We start from the raw sequence: 21,872 nt of genomic DNA, 5'->3' as shown, positions 1-21,872 counted from the left end.
TTTTTATTGGAGTATAGTTGATTTACAATGTTGTGTTAGTTTCAGGTATACAGCAAAGTGAATCAGTTATACATATACATATATCCACTCTTTTTTAGATTCTTTTCCCATATAGGCCATTACAGAGTATTGAGTAGAGTTCCCTGTGCTATACAGTAGGTCCTTATTAGTTATCTATTCTATATATAGTAATGTGTATATGTCAATCCCAATCTCCCAATCTCCCAATGTATTCCCCCCTCCACTTCCCCTTTGGTGACCATAAATTTGTTTTCTACATCTGTGATTCTGTGTTTTGTGAATAAGTTGATTTGTACCATTTTTTAGATTCCATGTATAAGCAATATCATATGATTTTTTTTTAATAGACTTTTACTCTTTTTTTTTTAAGTATTTGTTTATTTATTTATTTATGGCTGTGTTGGGTCTTCGTTTCTGTGCGAGGGCTTTCTCTAGTTGCGGCAAGCGGGGGCCACTCTTCATCGCGGTGCGCAGGCCTCTCACTGTCGCGGCCTCTCTTGTTGCGGAGCACAGGCTCCAGACGCACAGGCTCAGTAGTTGTGGCTCACGGGCCCAGCTGCTCCGCGGCACGTGGGATCTTCCCAGACCAGGGCTCGAACCCGTGTCCCCTGCATTGGCAGGCAGACTCTCAACCACTGCGCCACCAGGGAAGCCCAATATCATATGATATTTGTCTCAGAAAGGGATCTTGACTTAGGACTTTTAATTGATGAATTTTTTTTTTTTTTTTGCTTTGTTGTATACTCTTTTCATAGATCGACACCAAGATCGTTCTTCTTCCCTGCCACCTCCACTGCCAGAAAGAACCTTAGAGTCCTTCCTTGTTGCTGATGAAGATTGTAAGTGGCAGTGCTCTCTCTCAAAAAAGTTATAAAAATGAGACCATTAAAGGTTAACAATAAAATAGGATCTAAATGGAAAAGGTACAAAGAATGATTAAATAAGATAAAAATAATACATTTAAAAATCCCATAATGCATTGCAAAAATAATGCATAAAAAAGTCAAGCTAAGAATTACTGAACATATACCTGTATACAATCTGAAGGCTTAAGAAGCTATGCAACAAAACACTTTTTTTTTTAGGTATGCAGGCTCAACCTATAGAGACTTATTCTGCTAGCTGTCCTAACACCATGGAAAATTCAACATCTTCAAAACAGACATTGAAGACTCCTGGAAAATGTTTCACAAGGAGTAAGGTAAAGAAGATAGAAGTTTATGGAAATATGCCAGAGGCTTTCCATTACTGAAAGTGTCCCTACCCCTGCCACTCCAACCCCGGGCCACCAGCATTAAGATGAAAAATTAGACTAAATATTTTCACTGATAGTCACTGTTGGTCTCACAACGATCAAAATTAATAGAGAGAAACCAAAATTTTTTTTAAAAACCCCAACAACTTAAAGCATGCCCAATAAAACTATCAACTTTTTTTCCCTGAAACTAGACAAATTGATTCCAAAGTTCATATGGGGGGAAAAAAGAGCAAGAATAGTCAGTAAACCGAAAAAAAAAAAAAAAAAAGTAAAAGCAATGAAAGAAGGGTAGCTTTATCAGATATTAAAACATCGTAAAGCCTCAATAATAAATATGGTATGATATTGGTGTATGAAAAGAAACACATACCAACAGAGCAGAAGGAAAACTTCAGAAATAGATCCAAAAATGTATAGGAATTTAGTATATGATGACGGGAGCCTTTCAAGTCAGGGAATAAAGATGGATGTTTTAATCACTGTTGTTGGTTCAACTGGATAACAACCTAGAGGGGAAAAAGGTAGGATCCCTACCTCACAGCTATACCAGGATATATTCTAGTTGGATAAAAGATTTAAATGCTAAAAAACAAAAAAACAACCCATCAAAGTACTAAAAAGACCTGGAAAGATTACTTTACAACCTGGGAGTGGGAATGATCTTTATAACTATGATTCAAAATCCAAAAGCCATAAGAAGGGAGATTTATAAATTTAACTAAGTAAAACAGAAAATTTCTGCATGGTAAAACAACAACACCAAATCACCTTAAAAATCAAAAGACAAAGAACAAATTGGAGAAAAAAATATCTGCAATTGGCATCATAGTCAAAGGACTATATTTCTTTAATATTATATATTTCTTTAGCAATTCATAGAAAATAATAACCCTAAAAGAAAAGTGAGCAAAAATACATGATCTGATAATTCAAAGATAAGTAAATGTGCATGATCTGACCTTTAAACATTTGATATGTTCAACCTCACTCATAATAAAAGAAATACGAATTAAAACCACAGTCACATACTGTGTTTCATGTTTCAGAAGGGCAAATTGCAAAGTCTGACTACACTCTCTGTTAGGCAGGCTACGGGAAAATAAGCACACTCTTGCACTATTGGTGGGAATGTACGTGGTATAACTTCTATGGAGGACAATTTAGCAATACCTATCAAAATTACCAATGCATATATCCTTTGACCCAACAATTCCACATTTAGGAATTTATCCCAAAAATATGCTTGCTCATACATGAAATGAAATGTATACCAGGTTATTCATTATACCATTATTTATAAGGGTAGACAATTGGGAACATAAATGTTAATCATCAGGGGAACTGATTAAATAAATCATAAATCATGGTATATGCATACAATGGAATTCTATGCAGCTAAAAAAAGAATGAGGACTCTCTCAGTATACTTTTATATATTTTATTAACTTTTGCTTAAAAGGGTGAAAATATGATCTATATTTATATATTCATAAGTAACTTTGGAAGGATACATAAAAACTAACAACAATGGTTACCTGCAGGGGGAGGGTCAGAAACTAGGTAGATGGAGAACAAAGATGGGAGCATTTTTACTAGGATATTTTGAATTATAAATAATCTATATTTAAAAACTAAATTAAATTTTTCAGAAAAAATTATTAAATATCTATTATATAGAAGATTACATTTCTAAGTATTAGGAAAACAGAAATGTCATAAAGGACATCTAAATGTCCTTGAGAAGAGCACAGCTGATCTACTAGAATGCCTGTATAAGAAACAACATGAAAATTATCAAAAAGTAAAATACTATGGAACAAACTGAAAACATACACCCTGAGGAAATGTGAAGAAAAGAAGAAATCTGGGTAGATTCCTAGAAGAGGTTAAGTTAGAGACTTCACCATAAAGGAGGCAGAAGACGTGGGTTTGCTGAAAGAGGGAGAAGAAAGTAGCATGGTTAACAGTATGAAGTGAACCTCAGTAAACTGAGTACAGAAAATGACTGGCAAAATTTTTTGGCCTGAATGGGAATGGCAATGTATCACAGCTATCTTCAGAAGCCATTGTGGGTCCTGGAATGGTTGCCTAGTAAAGAAGACAAGTAGGAACTCCATCTTTCCCCCTGACACAACGATAGCACTATTTCTAAATAAATAGTGTGATTCTTATATGGGTGGAAAATGTAGCAAGATAAGATCAAGTGGAGACTTTGCACTGAATTAAAAATGGCAAGATAGAAAAATAATTTTGTACATTTGATATCCATTTTTAAAGAAATTAATCCTTTTGACTGAAGTCTATATTTCTAGTCGATTAAAGTATTTCGGATTTCACAGGGAAAAAGCTCACTTTTTCCTTTTCTTCATTTTGTAGAGTTTGAAAATTTTGCGAAACATGAAAAAGAGTAAGTTTCTTTTACTTATTTTTAGAATACACATACCACTTTCAATATTATGTATTTTTTCCTTATATAACTACTCTGAAAAAATGAACAACATTATTCCTAAACAGAACCTTGTTAGGGTCCTATATATCAGAACAATCACCCCTAGGCCTTGTACTCTGCTAGGTTCCACAATGCTAATACTGGGTAGGGAGTAAGGGGAAAGAAAGTTCTGTTTGATACACAGGAATAATAGTATGATGTTTGGCACTTTCTACCCATGCTAAGATGCTGTCATACAAGTGTGTTATTTAAAATTCCCAGCAGTCTAACCTCAGATGTACTTTCTTTGAAAGTAGTCATAGCAAAGCATATTGTGAAACAAATGTGTTGATTTAATGAAATAAGCAAAGTATTGACACATTTCCATTTTTACCAAGTATTATTAGCAATAAAAGTCTGTTGCTTACTGTTTTTCCTATATTGTAATGAAAACAAAACCCGGACTCCTGAAACTGTGGGAAACTGATTATCTTAGAAATCCTATTTACAACTACAAAGTATATAAAACGTCGTGGTATATTTTTTACAAATTTGATCCATTGGGTTAGTCATCAAGGACCAAACAGCTATTTGATACTATACTGGTATTGTAGGGAGGGACAAAGAACACTGAGAATACTTGATTTAAGGTATAATCTAAGTAAGAAGGTTTAGAGCTGAATCTTAACTCTTTTTATTCTATCTCCCTGTCCATGAACTTGTGCTAGTCTGCTTTCATTGCCACCACACCTGATCTCTGAAGTGAACTGATTTCTTACCTATGATGGGCTAAAGCATGACTGGAAAATATACTCTTTCCTCTAAAGTCAGTCAAAAGAGAATTTAAACACTGCAAGAGGAAATTATAGTATATAACATTAGAAATAAAACAGCTAAAAGCAAAGAAATGAGTGACTTGAATAGCTAACCAAAGATTGATTTGATCAGCTTAGCTTATGAAACACCCAGTTTTCTTTTTTTTTTAAATTATTTATTTATTTTTGGCTGCATTGGGTCTTCGTTGCTGCACGCAGGCTTTCTCAAGTTGCGGCCAGCGGGGGCTACCCTTGGTTGCGGTGCTCAGGCTTCTCATTGCGGTGGCTTCTCTTGTTGCGGAGAACAGGCTCTAGGTGCGTGGGCTTCAGTAGTTGTGGCACACGGGCTTAGTTGCTCCTCAGCATGTGGGATCTTCCCAGACCAGGGATGGAACCCATGTCCCCTGCATTGGCAGGCGGATTCTTAACCACTGCACCACCAGGGAAGTCCCTACAGTTTTCTTTCTCTAAAAAAAAGCAGAAAACAAACCCAAAAAACTTTCTTTCTCTAGCTCCAACCCTGTCTTGGGGATATCAAACGAAGATACAGAAACTTCAGGTAGATTTAGGTTGGCATAGATGTGAGATACGGTATGACTGTCTGACACTCTGAGTCTTATTTCTAAGTAAGAGCTCCCAGGTCATTCTCTAGATTTATGCTAATTTCTATTTCTCAGTTGCCTTCACCCTCTGGTCTTTTGTCCTTAAATTAAGAACAAAATCTGGCCCCCAAAATTGATCCTGAAGCTTTAGACTTATCCTCCTTTACTTGCATGTGTTCTCTTCCCCTTCTAGATGGTCCATGCCTCCTGAGTTCTATATGTTCTCCCTTTAGCCTGGATGCCTTACTGGTCCTACTTTTACCGAAATTAGGATTCTTCACCTGTTGTTTTAAGTTAGCATCTAAGCCTGGTGTCAGGCTCTTTCTTTCATTCATTCATTCAATGAATATTTGTTGAGTGCCTCCTCTGTGCCAGGCATTCTGCAAGGCACTGGGTATGTGATGGTGAACAGAACAGTGTGAATTTGGTGTGTTGTAGGAACTCAAAGGAAGCCATCATAGCTGCAGGGTATTAAGAGGAGAAAGGAGTAAGGTGTGTCCAAAAGATGGTAGAGATGAGAGGTAGTTAGATCCTTATGGGTCATGTGAATGACCCAATGGGAAGTCACAGAAGAGTTTTAGACAGAGATGTTACATGATCTGTCTTTTGAAAAGATCATTCTGGCTGCTGGTGACAAGAGTTGAAGCTGTCAGCTATGACACCTGATGCCTACTTTTGGTGGGAAACTTTAGCTGCTAGGAAATCCTTCACTTGCAAGTGACAGAAAACCCAACTTAAGCTAGCTTAAGCAGAAAAGGGGAATTTATTGGCTTATGACCAAGAGTCAAATGATGTAATTAGGGCCTAATCTCTAATTCCATATCTCCCAACTTTGTTTCACTCTGTTAGCTCACTCATAGGCAGGCTTTTACCATGTGATTTCAGGCTTATGATGAAAAAAATGAGCTCTTTCCTGGTTGCTCAAGCAACAGCCTGATTGATGACTAGTGTTGATTGGGCCTGATTGTCTTGGCCAAACCTAAACCAATTATTGCCAGTATATTTAATGCTTGGATTAAGAGGATAGTGTCATACCTAACATTCAACAATTGTTACATGCGGACAGTGACCAATAAGGAATGAGGTCAGACCTAAACAACTGGTGTGACCATGGCAAAGTACCAACTGACAGCCCTAGTCATAGGTCAGCTCCTTCATCTAAGGGTTGAATGAGCTCCACGAGAAGTATGGGAGCTGAACATTGGAGAGGGGTGGTTTCTTAAAGGAAAATTCAAGTTCTATTATCAGAAGAAGGAATTAATGCTGAGCAGGCAGCATAAAAGTATCTATAACAAGCTAGATGCAGAATAATAGTTCACTATACATATATGCAAAATCTTTGTCTCCAGTTATAAAAAATCAGTATTCCCTTTTGGGACAATTGTTTTCTTTCTGAAGGATGTATATACCTCTCAGCTCATGTGCAGTATAGAGATGATTGCTATCTCCTGAACTTTCTCACCTTCACCCACTTGTTTTCCATGTCTCTATCATCAGTGGCTAGCCCAATGCTTGCCACATAGTAGGTATTCAATAAATATATATTTTAACTGAATCTGATTGAAATTCATGATTTACTCTAGTGATTCATACTCAAGTAGCTCCAGGAAGGGGGAGGTCTTTCTAGAATCTTAGTATTAGGTATGTGTGTACAAACATATATGCAGTCCTCACACTACATTCTGAAAATGATGAGAACAAAAAAAAGGTGAATATTTAGTAATTTCTCCCCAATTATGTACTGTTTCTTAGAAAGTTTATACAAGCCTGAAATTATCCTTTTTTGCTGCTAGACAGTGCTTGTGCAAAATATGGACCATGTTTTCACTGGATTGTTTTCAGAATTGGGTGGACACTGATACATGAATATATTAAGGTGCTGGGAAGAGAAATATATTTTTAAGTCTGCCTATAGGTAGCTAAAATAGCAAAACAAAGCAACATAACAGTGCTTTTGGGGAGATTCTGGGCCTAACTAGAATCATCCATAATGGGAAAAAAGTAGGCTGGAAAGTGAAGAAAGATATTCCAGGCGTAGAGGATGGTGGAAGAAAAATCACAGACTTGCCACGGTTGAGCTAATGTGGAGAACAAATTATTTAAAAGTGTACTTAAGAGCGATCAGAGTGCAAAGTAAGATGCAGTTGAAAGCCAAAATGTAAATCCCAGAAAAAGTTGATTCACAATAAAATGGATTGTATTCCTGAATCCTTTGGTGATTCTCTCTAGTGTTGGGTTTATTATACAAACAATCTGTTTGCAAAGAAGAGAAAACTTAAAAAAAAATACGCACACAAAAATGAGAAAATTATAGTGTCAACCCATTTGTAAACAACTACATTTTGTTACATTTGATAGTGATATGTTTATCTGGAAGTATTAATTAATTTGGAGGAAATGTGTAATCTCAACAATTATGTGGTCTGAGTCGGTATCCATTTTTTCCCTTACATTTTTTTCTTTTGATTCTAGGTATCTGTAATTCTTCCCCATCAAACAAGCCTGCAGACTCTGTTCAGTCAAATAACTCCAGCTCCTTTTTGAATTTTGGTATGTGTGTTACTTCCCAGCAGAGTTAAAAAAATATTTATCTTAATTATTCATTTACAGTATAAGAGATACAACTTTAATATGATTTAAGTTTGCATGTATAAGTCCTTATGTTTATATTCTTTTTCATGCCATTTATCTTTTTATTTTTGACCTCTGCTAACTCTTACATCTTACATAGGCCTGAATTGCCTAGCATATATGGAAAATAAAACTAGGTACCAAATGATCATGTTGGCATGTAGTAAATGAATGTGAAAGCCAAATGAATAAATTCTGAAATGCCATAATACTCTAGTTCATATCTAAGCAAAGTTATAAAAAAATATACAAGTGTGATGAAAAGAACAGAAGATGCTGCTATCTAATCTTGTGTAACTCATGCAACATTAGGCGCCGAAGCACAATTCTGACAGTTTAAAGGAACTGTTTGCCCAATTGCTCTTTAGTATAAGCTATACATTTAAAATAATTTTATATTAAGCATTCTATTATTCTATATAACATAAATTCATGATACTATTTAAGGTAGTATTATGTATACTATAATTTTTGTAAGGAGTACAGCAAATAATTTAGGATATTACTACTAAAAATTATTATTAACCAAAAAGCAGACCCCCTGAAAAGGTCTGGGGGACCTCCAGTGGTCCCAGGGACCACATCCTGAGAACTGTTGCTCTATGGTATTGTCCTTATCTGAATGATCAGAATTGTTGCTGCCACATTCAGACTGCAGGTGGCAAGAAGATGAGAGAAAAATGTGAAAGAGGTGTGGCCTCCTTTTCTGGTCTTAAGACACTGGCCTGGAAGAGGCAACATTATGCCGGCTCACATTCCCTTGAAAAGAACTTATACATGTGCTATATCCAAACTGTAAAAGACACTGGGAAATGCAATAATGCTGGGCAGACAGTTTCCCATATACTATTCTATTCCTGAAGAAGAAGCAAGGAAAAATTTTAGGGGACAGGTAGCAATCTCTGCCACAATTGGGGTCATGGCTCCTATCTCACCATGGCCAAGTATTCAACTAGACTCTCTGGATCTGTTTCTTGGGCTTTAAAATTTTTACTTGGATTACATGAACTCTAAGGTTTAAAATGTTATAATTAGAAAAAAGTTATTCTTCTTATGAAATCATTTAGTTAAAAAGTTCATGTAGAATATTATATAACCTATGAAAAAAGCACCAAACTTTACCTGGAACACAAATGTTCCTTGCTTCCTTCTCTTCTCTCAGTCAGAGACAACACTTGAATAACTCATGGCCCATCTAACTTTACAACAGTCTGTGATATAATACGAGGATAAAATATTATACAGCTGCCTCCATGTTGTTTCTTCTCAAAGTTGAACATTTTACCTACTTAAAAAGCAGCACTTAATTTTTTCATTGGTTCTCTTTTATAAAAGAGGCATTATAAGGGTATTTTACTCAAAAAGTACTTAAATTTGAATGAAAAAATTTTGTGGTTTATAAACATTATTTTTCCTGAATTGTCCTACATGCAAAAAAGGTAACTCACTACTGTTCTAAACTATTGAGTAATGATCAGTGAAAAACACTGAATGTAGCTATTCCTCAAATTTCAGATACCTAGTACTTATGTCTCATGTTCTTACTTCTCAGTCCACTTCGGTTACAATCAAGCTATCTGGACTGAATGAATAACTTTGTGACTATTGTGTGAAACTATTGAACCTGGAATATATTTCCTTCTATCTTCTTATTTACCACTCAGAGGAGTGAAATGTGCAGGAACTAGGCTGTGTGCCCCCTCCCCCTAATTTTTTTTTTTTTTTTTTACCACCACTATTAATAAATTTTAGTGGATTTCTTGTTTTTAATCTTCTTTTCATTCCCTCTTCCCTAATCTCCTTGTCTTCCAGTTCTGGCATAGTTTTTGGTGGTTCAGATTTAGGCAGTACTTGAGTAGTTACTATGTGCCAGGCATTGAGCTGGGTGCTTTAACAAATATCTGATAATTTTCATCAGTTCTATAAGGTAAATTCCCACAATTTTATAAGATGATGAAATTAATCATCTTTGTGTTTTCCATTCTCTGTTTTCCCTTTGTATTTCGATTCTTTCATTGCTCAGTTTGAGCCCTTAAAGTTGCTAAGTGTAAGAGTACCTTGAAAATATATCGCTATCAAAGAAAAGTCATATGTTGCTAAAGTGATTAAGAACCTACGTCATCAACCTGCATATATTCTGAAGGCATCCAGAAATAGCCTTCATTGGTTATGCAAAATTTCCTCATCCTCCTTCTGTGTGTGTGGGGGGTGGGGAGTGGGGCCTGGAGGGGAGTGTTTGAGTAGAGAGAGAAATAAAAATAATTAACCACTTAGTTTCATTATTAGTTTTTCAGGATTGTTTAATACTTTATTTTTTTCTAATCTTTTCAAACATAATCTCTGAGTAAATTGAGGGCTTTCTGGGTGAAAGTAGAAGTACAACTGAATTTAATACAATAATTTTCTAGAGCAATAGAGGTTGTTTTTCTGAAATTTAAATTCCCCAGTTTTGTTTTTCTGACGAATGGGTGGTGGGTAAAAAGACATAGATAAAGGATATTATTAAATAACCACCCCCCCAACAATCAGATTAAAAAATGGGCAAAGGAGTTGAATAGACATTTTTCCAGAGAAGATATATAAATGGTCAACAGGCACATGAAAGGATGCTTGACATCAGTAATCATAAGGGAAACGCAAACCAAACCCACGAGATATCACATCATACCTATTAGAATGGCCATTATCAAAAAGACAAGAGACAAGTGTTGGTGAGGCTATGGAGAAAGGGGAGCCTTGTGTACTGTGGTGGAAATGTAAATTGGTACAATCGTTATGGAAAACGGTCTGGAAGTTCTGCAAAAAATTAAAGATAGAACTACCATATGATCCAGCAATCCCACTTCCGAATATATATCTGAAGGAAATGAAATTATCTCAGAAGAGATATTTGCACCCCATGTTCATTCCAGCATTATTTACAATAGCCAATTCATGGAAACAACCTATGTGTCCACTGACAGATGAATGGATAGAAAAGATGTGAGAGATATATGCATACGGTTGACCCTTGAACAACACATGAGGTTAGCGGTGCCAACCCCCTGCACAGTGAAAAATCCTTGTAGAGTCGTACCAGTCCTACGGGGGATTGGTCCCAGGACCCCCGTGGATACTAAAATCGAAGGATGCTCAAGTCCTTTACATAAAATGTCTTAGTATTTGCATATAACCTACCTACATCTTCCTGTTTACTCTAAATCATCTCTAGATTACTTATAATACCCAGTATAATGTAAATGCTATATAAATAGTTGCTGGTGTGTGGCAAATTCAAGTTTTGCTTTTTGGAACTTTTTGGAACTTTTTTCTCGAATATTTTTGATCCACTCTTGGTTGAATCCACAGATGTGGAATCTGTGGATGCAGAATCTGAGGATAGGGAGGGCTGACTCTACATATACATACACGACTGTCTGAATTATTATGTATATGACTATATATATATATGAATATTATTCATTCACAAAAAAGAAGGAAATCCTGCCTTTTGTGACAACATGGATGTACCTTGGGGGAACTACCCTAAGTGAAATAAATCAGACAGAGAAAGACAAATAGTATATGTTCTCACTTACATGTGGAATCTAAAGAAGCTTAGCTCATAGAAATAGAGTAGAATGGTGGTTGACAGGGGCTGGGAGGTGGGGGAAATGGGGAAATGTTGGGCAAAGGGTACAAACTTCCAGTTATAAGATGAATAAATTCTGGAGATCTAACGTACAGCATGGCAACTATAATTAACAGTACTGTATTATATACTTGAAAGCTGTTAAAAGTAAAATCTTATATTGAAAAGAAAAATCTTAAAAAATCACCACACAGACTAGTAGACAATTATGTGAGGGGATGTAGGTATTAACTAACCTTAATGTGGTAATCATTTCACGATATATACATGTATCAAATCATCATGCTGTACACCTTAAACTTACATGTCACATGTAAACAAACATATGTCAATAATATTTCGATAAACCTGGGGAAAAAGAATACTATATGCTGAATTACCAAAGGCTATTACAATCATCTAATTATTACCATTATTAAATTTGTAAGTGTTCTACAAATTTAAAATGTTACTAGTATTCTATTGTTATCATTTAAGCACTAACATAATTACTAGAATGCTTTTACAAAAAAATTACTAAATTGATCAAAGATGCTGTCTAACCTTTTAGAAAAAAATCCATGTATTTGCACATATTATAATACACTCTAAAATCCAAGTGTTCATTTCTGTATAAGAAATCTTTCTTTTTTCATTCAATTTTATTTTTGTTCCCAGGTTTTGCAAATCGTTTTTCAAAACCCAAAGGACCAAGGAACCCACCATCAACTTGGAATATTTAACACAACTTTGGAAAATCAGCCGCAAGTGAATCTGCAAATGAAACTACTAGAATACTGCTAGCTAGAATAAGGGCTGTATATTCATAATATCTACCATGAAGATATGGTAATGTGTTAATAGCTTTTAAAAGCAATATGCAAATAAATGTCAGAAGTTTTACATTTTCATCTCATTTACACTGGGTTGGAAAGCACAAATAGGAGTTTGTCATTTAAGCTATGTATAGAGAATGCTGTATGAGAAAGTTTTACAATGGACTTATTTTTCATTTTTGGAAGTTATTTTTAGTCTACTTTACTTTCCTACATAAATATAAACTTTAAAAGATTTGTAAAAATTGCATCTCAATTAAATGTCTATATTGTCAGAAGTTACCATAAAAAATGTTTTGAAAAATCTTACCTTGTGGTTATAGTACAAAATTATTGCTTGTGACAATGACTATTCCCTGGGAATTATTTTTGCCTAAATGGAGTATACATCTTTCCAAGTGTCGTGGGAAACAAGAGTAGTAAGAAAAAGAAGTTATATTTAAAGAGAATACAATATATATGTAATGACAGTAATCAGTTTTTCGTTTGGATATACCAAATAACAAGATGTTCAAGCACATTCCTGACAAGCTTTAGCCAATGTTATTCAGTTACCAAATCTAGAAGAATAATCAACAAAGTAGCTATCTTTTGGTGGCAGTTTTTTTCATTTCAAAGGTCCTATATAAACATGTACAATTTATATCCAACTAACTAGAGGTACTACTAGTTAAACATTTTTTTCTATATGAATATGGATCTGCCTTATCTTAAAGTTGATCTTTCAAATCTAATTTTATGTAACAAATATGTTAGTGGGTAATTATTACAAAGGATTTCTCTGACTTATCCTAATGACTTCACTTAAAGAGTTCATAACTTTCTAAAAAATGAAATACTTAAACAGCATTCGTTCTTCAATATTTTTCATTAGGAATCCCAATGAAGGCACACACTGGATGAAATATTACCTGTTTATTGTAGTGTAGTGTACACAAGAAGTGCTCAATAAACTTTTTGGTTTTTAAACTAACTTTATAGTGTTCATCGAGCTGAGTACTTTTCCAGGCACTAGAGTCATCAAACCATGAGATTTTATCTGAGTACTTTATTGTAATCAATTATTTCCAAATATCTTTATCAAGGCGGTAAAATGTAAAGTGACGATCAAATTGTAAATAAATTTCTGGGCGGAAACCTTGGTGAGTAGTGACGATTTCTGGAGTGTTCTCTGGTAGACACACTTCTCAAATTTATGCAATCGTATACTTACGATTTGAAAAAAATCTTATTAAGAAATTTCAAAACATTCTTTTCCATCTAGAATTTTCCCGTAATTGTAGGGAAGGATTCAAAATAATGGATAAACTCTACATTTCCAGGCACTAGAGGGGATGTGGCTCGACGGCGAGGTGGGCGGCGCTCACCAGGCTCCCAGGCAGTTCTTGCACCTGCCTTGTCGCGCCTATACTTGTAACCATAGCAATCAGTGGCCAGGAAGAGGTTCAGAAATGTGATTTGCAGCTCCGTTCGATTTTAAAGCAAAATCGCCCTCATTTGACATATTATCAAGTTCCTTTTTCCTCTGCATCTCATCGTTTGTCCAGGGGTAAAAGGCCGGGGATTCTTTTACCTCACAAAGGTTATGAGAGGAATAGGAAATTGAAAAGTAACTATGGAGACCACCTCCTCCGTGTAAAATGACGAAGGGGCACACGGAGACGATAATGGGAACGCGCCGACAGACTGAAAGCCATTAACATTGTTTCGGCCGTTAAGGCGGTTGGCGGCAACTCTCCACCCAGCGGCGGTTGCGTCGCAGCCCGAAGCGTGACTCGGCGCACGCTCCCTTTCGGCTCCTCTGCTCACCGACCCAGCGACGCGGCGGGGGCGCGGAGAACTACCGCTCCCGTGAGGCTATGCGCGGCCCAGAGTGCTTTACAATAGAGCTCGGTTGGAGGGCCCTGCGGAGAAGCTCCGGGAAGTACTGCTTCCGGCCATGTTCAGCTCTGGACGAAGAATGGCCGAGAAGTGGAGAGTGGGGGAGAGACTCCAATGCCCAGCGGGCCGTGCGCGGGCGGCGCTTGCGCGGTACGCGGACGGGGGGGCGGTCGGGCCATTTAAATGTGTGTTTGTGGGTGAAATGGCTGCGCAGGTCGGAGCGGTCCGCATAGTACGGGCGGTGGCGGCGCAGGAGGAGCCGGACAAAGAGGGGAAGGAGAAACCCCACGCTGGGGTCTCGCCGCGGGGAGTGAAGCGGCAGCGCCGAGCGAGCAGTGGGGGGTCTCAGGAGAAGCGGGGGCGGCCGAGCCAGGACCCCCCTCTCGCTCCCCCTCACCGGCGGCGTCGCAGCCGCCAACATCCCGGGCCGCTGCCGCCAACGAATGCAGCCCCAACCGTCCCAGGCCCTGTTGAGCCTCTGCTCCTGCCGCCTCCGCCGCCACCTTCGCTGGCACCCGCCGGGCCCGCTGTCGCTGCCCCGCTCCCGGCCCCGGGCACTTCGGCCCTCTTCACCTTCTCGCCCCTGACGGTGAGCGCGGCCGGGCCCAAGCATAAGGGCCACAAGGAGCGGCACAAGCACCATCACCACCGCGGCTCTGATGCTGACCCCGGCTCCTGCGTTCCGGGAGAGCTCAAGCACAAGGACAAGCAGGAAAACGGCGAGAGGACTGGAGGGGTGCCTCTAATCAAGGCCCCCAAGAGAGGTGAGAGCAGCCGAACTGCCCCGAGCTTGGGCTCTATCTAGGTCTCTCTCTGTTGCGATATCCCGCCCCTTTAGCCCTGAAAGACTCCAGCTCCCTGCTTACCTCCTGCTGCTCTACTCCCCTAAGCCCACTGGGGTGGATCCTGGATTTCAAACCGTTGACACCGTCTGACCTACTTGAAGCTTCTCGCTTCGAGGCCGAGCTGTCAGTTACTAACCCCCTTACCAGTCCCCCCTCCTCGAGCCTTTACCGACGTTTGTTTTCAAATTCGCCAGGGTTTCCGCGCCGCGCGGTCCTTAGCGTGGGATTAGTAGGTGGGGTATTGAAAACTGCTTGTCTAAAGTAAAGGCTTGTCGTTGAAATCCCTTTTTTCCTTGTTTTCCTTGATGGAAAGCTTGAATATTCACTCTCCTCTGCTCCACAATATTCACGAGTATGGTTTGGGACTTTAAGGAGTTTGAATTTATACCGAGATTAGCTCGACTCACTGGTTGCCTTAGCTTCTGCAAGGTGAGATATCAAACGCAGTTTATCTTTGTTCTTTTTTTATGTGGAAGTAAAACTCATTTTTAATTTTCATATGAAATCTCAATTTTCAGAAAAGGGATGGGGAAGGTTTTCTCTCCCCTTTGATCCTAGAAAATAGGACCAACCAAGCCTCTGAAAAGTTCAGTAGGAGATAGTAGAGACAAGAATTCCAGTTGCTTTTTCATCTACCCGGTGCAACAGATTGAGAATTTATTTATTTCCAGTAAACTCACTAAAATCAAGACTATTTAGCCCAGAAAATGTAGGACTATCTGAGTGTGGGTTCTAGAGAAGTTAGGTTGACCAAAATTGCTGTTTTCCTATTCCCAAGTACCTGTAGCATTTATTTACTTTCTCTTTAGAAGAAGGGTATGGGGGGGGGGAGGGATAAGAATTTTGATTATGCCATGTGTTTGTACTTTGTATATGATTTTATATAATTTGTTAGAGTTGTCTCCTCAAGAAGAGTTTAAAATACTTCTGTTTCTTAGTACTGGGGCAGTTATTACGTGTTAATGAATTAGTCTTTCAATCTCAAGTTTGGTGAGTCTTGGATTTCTTCCACATATTTGGTCTTCACCTAGGCCTCATTAATGTGTGTGTGTGTGTGTGTGTGTGTGTGTGTGTGTGTGGTGCTACTTCCAGATAGTGCAGTTTGTTGCAAATAATTGCTCAGTAAGTTTTTATTGAATTGAACTAAATCTTCTTTTGGTGGTATCCAAGTCTTATCCTCAGGAGTAGAATTTGTGCCAAACTGATAGGAATGCCAATTTCCACCACTACTATGCAGTGATCTTGCGCTCTTTTATTTGTGCCTTTATTTCTCACCTTCTCATTTCATGTGTGTATGTGTTTTTGTGTGTTTCAACTGTACAGAGCTAGAGGGAATCTTAGAGATCATCCAAGTCAAATTTGTATTGTTGAAGAGTGAAAACTGAGGCCTAAAGTAGTGAAGAGACTTGTCTAGTCACAGTTAATTAGTAACAAGTACCAAAAAAAAAAAAAAAAAAGAATCATTGACATAGTAGGGAGTAGAACCCAAGTCTCCTGAATCCGAGTTCAAGCTTCATCCTCCAGCTTCATGATGTTGCTTTCTCTGTTTGCTATTCACTTTTTCCACTTCTTTGCTTATCTTTTCCCTGTGCCTTGGCATCAGAGTGGCAGTAGCCAGTCCCATTAAGAATTTCTGACCTAGCCCCCTTTTATGGGAGGATAGTGGCAAATACATGTATAATAATTCATAACACAGTGTGCGTCTCTGAAAATTGCAGAGGCCATGTCTTTAAAAAACAAACAAAAACAAACTTTTAACCCAGTGCTGCCTGACAGAACTTTTCTACGATGATGAAGATGTTTTCTATAAATGTGTTGTCCGGTATGGTAGCCATTAGTCATATGTGGCCCTTGAACAAATCTTGAAGACTTGAAATGTGGCTAGTGTGACTGAGGAACTGAATTTTTAATTTTATTTCTAATTAATTTATAATTAAATAGTTCTTTTGGCTCTTGGCTACCACATTGGACAGTGTAGTCCAAGCAGTTGTGGTTTGCTAGTATGTGAAGGAGGAAAGTGGGTTAAGATTAGCTCATTTAAGCATTTTAACTTTTTAAAAAATTGAGATATAATTGACACATAATATTATATTATTTTTAAGTGTACGAAGTAATGGTTCAGTATTTGTGTATATTGGAAAATGATCACCACAATAACTCCAGTTTAAACATTTTGACTTTTGAATGAGAGACTGTTGGATTATATATTCTGGAGGGAAAGATTCCCTTGCCAAATATGTTGAGGAAAAAAACAATACAGTAGCCTCCTAGCTATATGACACACACTGGCATTTTAAAAGTTCTGAGAATCTTACAGAAAATAAACTGGTTTAACCTTTGTTTAATCCACGCTTTTGCACTACACTTTGATGGATACCTTTTGTTTTTCCACTAAATATCTTTATACTTGTTACAGTGATGTGCTGGAGGCATGCCTCTGGAGTCAATCTGAGTTTAAATCATGGCTCTACCACTTACTGTGTGACCATGGACAAATTACTTTAAGCTCCCTCAGTTTCAGTTTTCCTGTCTGTAAAATGGTGTTGTGCTATTTCTTTTATAAGATTGTTTGTGGCTTAAGTGAGACAATATGTGGAAAGCACTTAAGTGTCTGGCTGTTATTAGGTACTATTAAAACTGCTTTTTGTTATTTTATCATGCTTGATCCTTGAAACAACTCTAAGATTAATAAGGAGAGTGACTAGACCCTTATTATTTACAGAACTATGTCTTCCCTTCCCTTATCCGCAGGTTTTCAGAAACTCTTTTAGCTTTTTATTTTGAGATAATTATATATTCACAGGAAATGGCAAAAATCGTACAGGGAGGTCTTTACCCTTCACTAATTTCCTCCAAAGGTTACATGTTACATAACTATTGTGTAATATCAACACCAGAAAATTAACAAATTAACATTGGTACAATGGTGTGTGTATAATTTTGTGCCATTTTAACACCTGTAGTGGTAGTTTAACTACCACTGCAATCAAGGTACACAACTATTCCATCACCACAAAGATCCCCCTTGTGCTATCTCTTTGTAAGCTTAGAACTTCCTGTGTCTCCCCACCTTCCCCAACCCCTAGAAACCACTAATTTGTTCTCCAACCCATAATTTAGTCATTCTGAGGATGTTACATAAATGGAATATATATGGTATGTGATCTTTTGAGGTTTTTTCCCACTCAGCGTGTCCTTGAGATCTATTCAAGTTGTATGTATCAATAACTCATTTTTTTCATTACTGAGTAGTGTTCTATGGTATGGATATACCACAGTTTAGTCACCTGTTGAAGGACATTTTGGTTGTTTCCAATTTGGCCATTATGAATAAAGCTTCTGTGAACGTTCATGTTCAGGTTTTTGTGTGGATGTAAATTTTCATTTTTCTGTGAATGCAATTGCTGGGTCATGTGGTTAAGTACATGTTTTGTTTGTGTTTTTGTTTTTTTGTTTTTGGAAGATATTGCCAAACTATTTTCTGGAATATCTGTACCACTTTATATTCCCACCAGCAATGTATGAGAGATCCACTTTCTCCACATCCTTGCCAGTGTCTGATATTGTTACTATTTTTATTTTATCTGTTTTAATAATGTGTGATGATACCTCATTGCGGACTTAAGTCGCATCTCCCCAATGGCTAGTGATACTTAACATCTTTTCATGCCATCATTTGCTGTCCATATAGTCTCATCAGTAAAATGTCTCTTTAGTTTTTTGCCCATTTTCTAATTGAATTGTTTGGTTTTTTACTATTGAGTTTTGAGAATTCTTGATATATTACAGATATGTATATTCTTTATCAGAATAATGGTTTACAAATATTTTCTCCCACTCTGTTGTTTGTCTTTCCATCCTCTTAACAGGGTCTTTCAGAGAGCAAACATTTTAAATTTTGTTAAAGTCTAATTTGTTGATTTTCTTTTATAGATTATGCTTTTGGTGCCATGTCTGAGTTCCCAAGACCTAGGTCCCAAAGATTTTCTCCTGTTGTTTTCCCAAAAGTTTTATTTAACTTTAACTTTTACATTTGAATCTCTGATCCATTTGAGTTAACTTTGTATACTGTGTGTGGTTTAGGTTGAGGTTCTTTTTTTTTTTTTTGCCTATGATATCCGACTGCTCCAGCACCTTTTGTTGAAAAGACCATCCTTCCTCCATCGAATTACTTTTGTACCTTTGTCAAAAATCAGTTCCACTGCCTATTTTTGTATAACCTTTGAGCTAAGAATGGTTTTTACATTTTAAATGGTTGGAAAAAACCCATGACATATGAAATCATATGAAATTAAAGTTCAGTGTCCAGAAATAAAGTTTTATTGGGACACCACTCCACTCATTCAATTGTATTGTCTCTGGGAGATTTTGCACTACAGCAGTATAGACAGTAGTTGGGATAGACGATATGGCTTGCAAAGCTTATGATCTGGCTCTTTGTAGAAGTTTGCTGATCCCTGAGATAGATCATTCAGCTGAGAGACCTGTTCCTGCACACCAGCCCTACAGTACTCAATCCAAATTCATGTATAGGATAATTATAAATTTTGATTCCAGACATTTGGAGTTGCTCATAAATAGTTGAAACAAAAATTTAATCTGTAAATGCTAAGGTAAACTTGCTTCGTATGTAAAATGGGAAGTATAGTGACTTTTGAAGAGCTGAAGTGTCACACTTCAGCTTTTCTAGTTAGTATATGATAGAACTGAATCTAGAACCCAGTTTTTTTGACTCATGGTCCTGTTGGCTTTTCACTTTCCACTAAGCACATTTACATTGTTAATAAAGAGATACTAAAATATTGTTTGATTCTTGCAAGCAACAGGCTTGAATCTTAATTAAATGATAGTTACCTGTCTTTTGAAATCTTAATTTTTTCTGTCCCTCTTATTGCTCATAAAAGCCTAGAACAAACTTCCTCAAAAAAAACTCCATCAAAATAAGTAATGCTTCTTCTTAATTATTCTTGGCTAATAAATTAATGATTTTAGTAGTATTTTAATATTTTTTTAAAAAAGGAAAGGAGGAAGTTGATTTCCATAGCTCTCTTCTCCACTGTCATTAAAATGACAGGATTGCTCTTATATATTCTAGTGAGTCAGCCTTCCTTTCTCACATTTTTCATCTTTGACCAACTGCCCAACTGCTCTCACAGGGAAAGTGTCCCTACGTCACACAACAAATTGAAATTTTCTGTGATGTCAAAAAGCTATTGGCAGGAATTTTAATTTAGAAATAGTTTATTGTTTTCAGTGATAGGAGTGGGGAATTATTGGGGGATTATACAGAGAACTGAGATAAACAGATAATCTCATTTATCAGAGCAACACCTTCAGGGACTGATATTTTACTTTACCCACTTAGAGAGAGGAAAACAGGCCTTTAAGGACATTTTTTGCATAACCTAAATAATGTTATTTTTGTGATTATGTAGAATTATCGTGTTGTGGGCACTCAGTAAAATATTTGTTGAATGTAGTGATGCTCCATTTATTGGAGGTTCTTCCAAGCCACCTCAAGTCCATTAGTTGTAATAGATAATTTTAGTTGAACATCTAAGGGGAGTAGATAGAGAAGGCAGAAAGAAGAGTTTTGGAGTCAGGTAAGAGTTTGAATCTAGGTTGTCACCTATTACCTTTGTGACCTAATATAGGTAACATATCTTGTTTCAAGCTCTGTTTTCTTCTCCGTAAAAAGGATTTATATATCTACTTCACTGGTTTGTTTGGAGATTAAAATGAGATAACATACATGATCCGTAGCAGACACTTGATGAATAATAGTCTTCTTCCCTCTTTCAGAGATTTTTCCCCTTTTAATGTGATTCTCTGTGGTCCACCTCATTGTACTCTAGGTTGATAATTTATAGCTCTAGTTTTTTTTTAAATTTAATTAATTAATTTGGCTGCGTCGGGTGTTTCGTTGCGGGGTGTGGGCTTCTCTCCAGTTGTGGCATGCGGGCTTAGTTGCCCCGCAGCATATGGGATCTTAGTTCCCTGACCAGAGATCGATCGAACCTGCGTCCCCTGCATTGGAAGGCGGGTTCTTTTCTTTTTTTTTTTTTTAAAAAAGTTAATTTATTTTTGGCTGCATTGGGTCTTGGTTGCTGCGTGTGGGCTTTCTCTAGTTGCGGCGAGTGGGGGCTACACTTCGTTGCGGTGTGCGGGCTTCTCATTGCAGTGGCTTCTTGTTGCGGAGCACGGGCTCTAGGCACACAGGCTTCAGTAGTTGTGGCACGTGGGCTCAGTAGTTGTGGCTTGTGGGCTCTAGAGCGCAGGCTCGGTAGTTGTGGCACATGGGCCTAGTTGCTCTGTGGCATGTGGGATCTTCCTGGACCAGGGCTCGAACCCGTGTCCCCTGCATTGGCAGGTGGATTGTTAACCACTGCGCCACCAGGGAAGTCCCTGGAAGGCAGATTCTTAACCACTGGACCACCAGGGAAGTGTCTCTAGCTCTAGTTTTGATATCCCAGAATTATTGCCAATTATTTCAAGGAATGTTATCAAATATTATTATTATTAAAATGATAAAAATGGTGAGGGAGGACTTAATTGTGTGTCAAATACTGAGATGAGGGCTTTATACTCATTGTCTCATTTAATTCTTACAATAACTCTGAAATAGATACTACCATTAATAACATTTTAGATGGTAAAAGTTTAAGGAGATTTATGAGCTTGCCCAGAGGTCTTAGTGAGTAGTGGAGCTGGGACATTAACCTGGGTGTGTTTAACTGTAAAAGCATCTGCTCTTCAATAACACACTCTACTGCCTCTACAATTAAACTTTTTGGAGTAATAATAGTAGTTAACATGTGTTGAGTATTTGTCATGTTCCGGGACTATTCTAAATACTTTATATGCTTTGTTTCATTTACTCTGCACACTGATTTTTTGAGGAGGTGCTGTTGTTTTCCCCCATTTTATTAATGAGAAACAAGGTAC

General features: G+C 37.4%; 2 protein-coding genes across 4 annotated transcripts in view; both read left to right on the top strand.

Moving 5' to 3' along the window:
- The window catches only part of PTPN22 (protein tyrosine phosphatase non-receptor type 22), a 63,362-nt gene extending 50,148 nt beyond the window's left edge, over positions 1–13,214 (top strand). The window contains exons 17-21 of one of the 2 annotated variants that reach the window (XM_007169367.2): positions 777–860; positions 1,107–1,222; positions 3,656–3,686; positions 7,597–7,674; positions 12,044–13,214. In XM_007169367.2, coding sequence (XP_007169429.2) covers positions 777–860; positions 1,107–1,222; positions 3,656–3,686; positions 7,597–7,674; positions 12,044–12,108 — 374 coding nt within the window. In that variant the 3' untranslated portion in view covers positions 12,109–13,214. The remainder of the gene's footprint in view (positions 1–776; positions 861–1,106; positions 1,223–3,655; positions 3,687–7,596; positions 7,675–12,043) is intronic. The other variant, XM_007169366.2, reaches the window with a different exon arrangement.
- Positions 13,215–14,140: 926 nt separating this feature from the next.
- RSBN1 (round spermatid basic protein 1) overlaps positions 14,141–21,872 on the top strand; it is a 49,725-nt gene continuing 41,993 nt past the window's right edge. The window contains exon 1 of one of the 2 annotated variants that reach the window (XM_007169368.3): positions 14,141–14,846. In XM_007169368.3, coding sequence (XP_007169430.2) covers positions 14,141–14,846 — 706 coding nt within the window. The remainder of the gene's footprint in view (positions 14,847–21,872) is intronic. The other variant, XM_057529118.1, reaches the window with a different exon arrangement.

Source organism: Balaenoptera acutorostrata, chromosome 1, assembly GCF_949987535.1.
Source record: "Balaenoptera acutorostrata chromosome 1, mBalAcu1.1, whole genome shotgun sequence".
Classification (NCBI taxonomy): Eukaryota; Metazoa; Chordata; class Mammalia; order Artiodactyla; family Balaenopteridae; genus Balaenoptera; species Balaenoptera acutorostrata.
The sequence above is the reverse complement of the archived record's forward strand: the minus strand, read 5'-3'. Positions and strand labels throughout refer to the sequence as shown.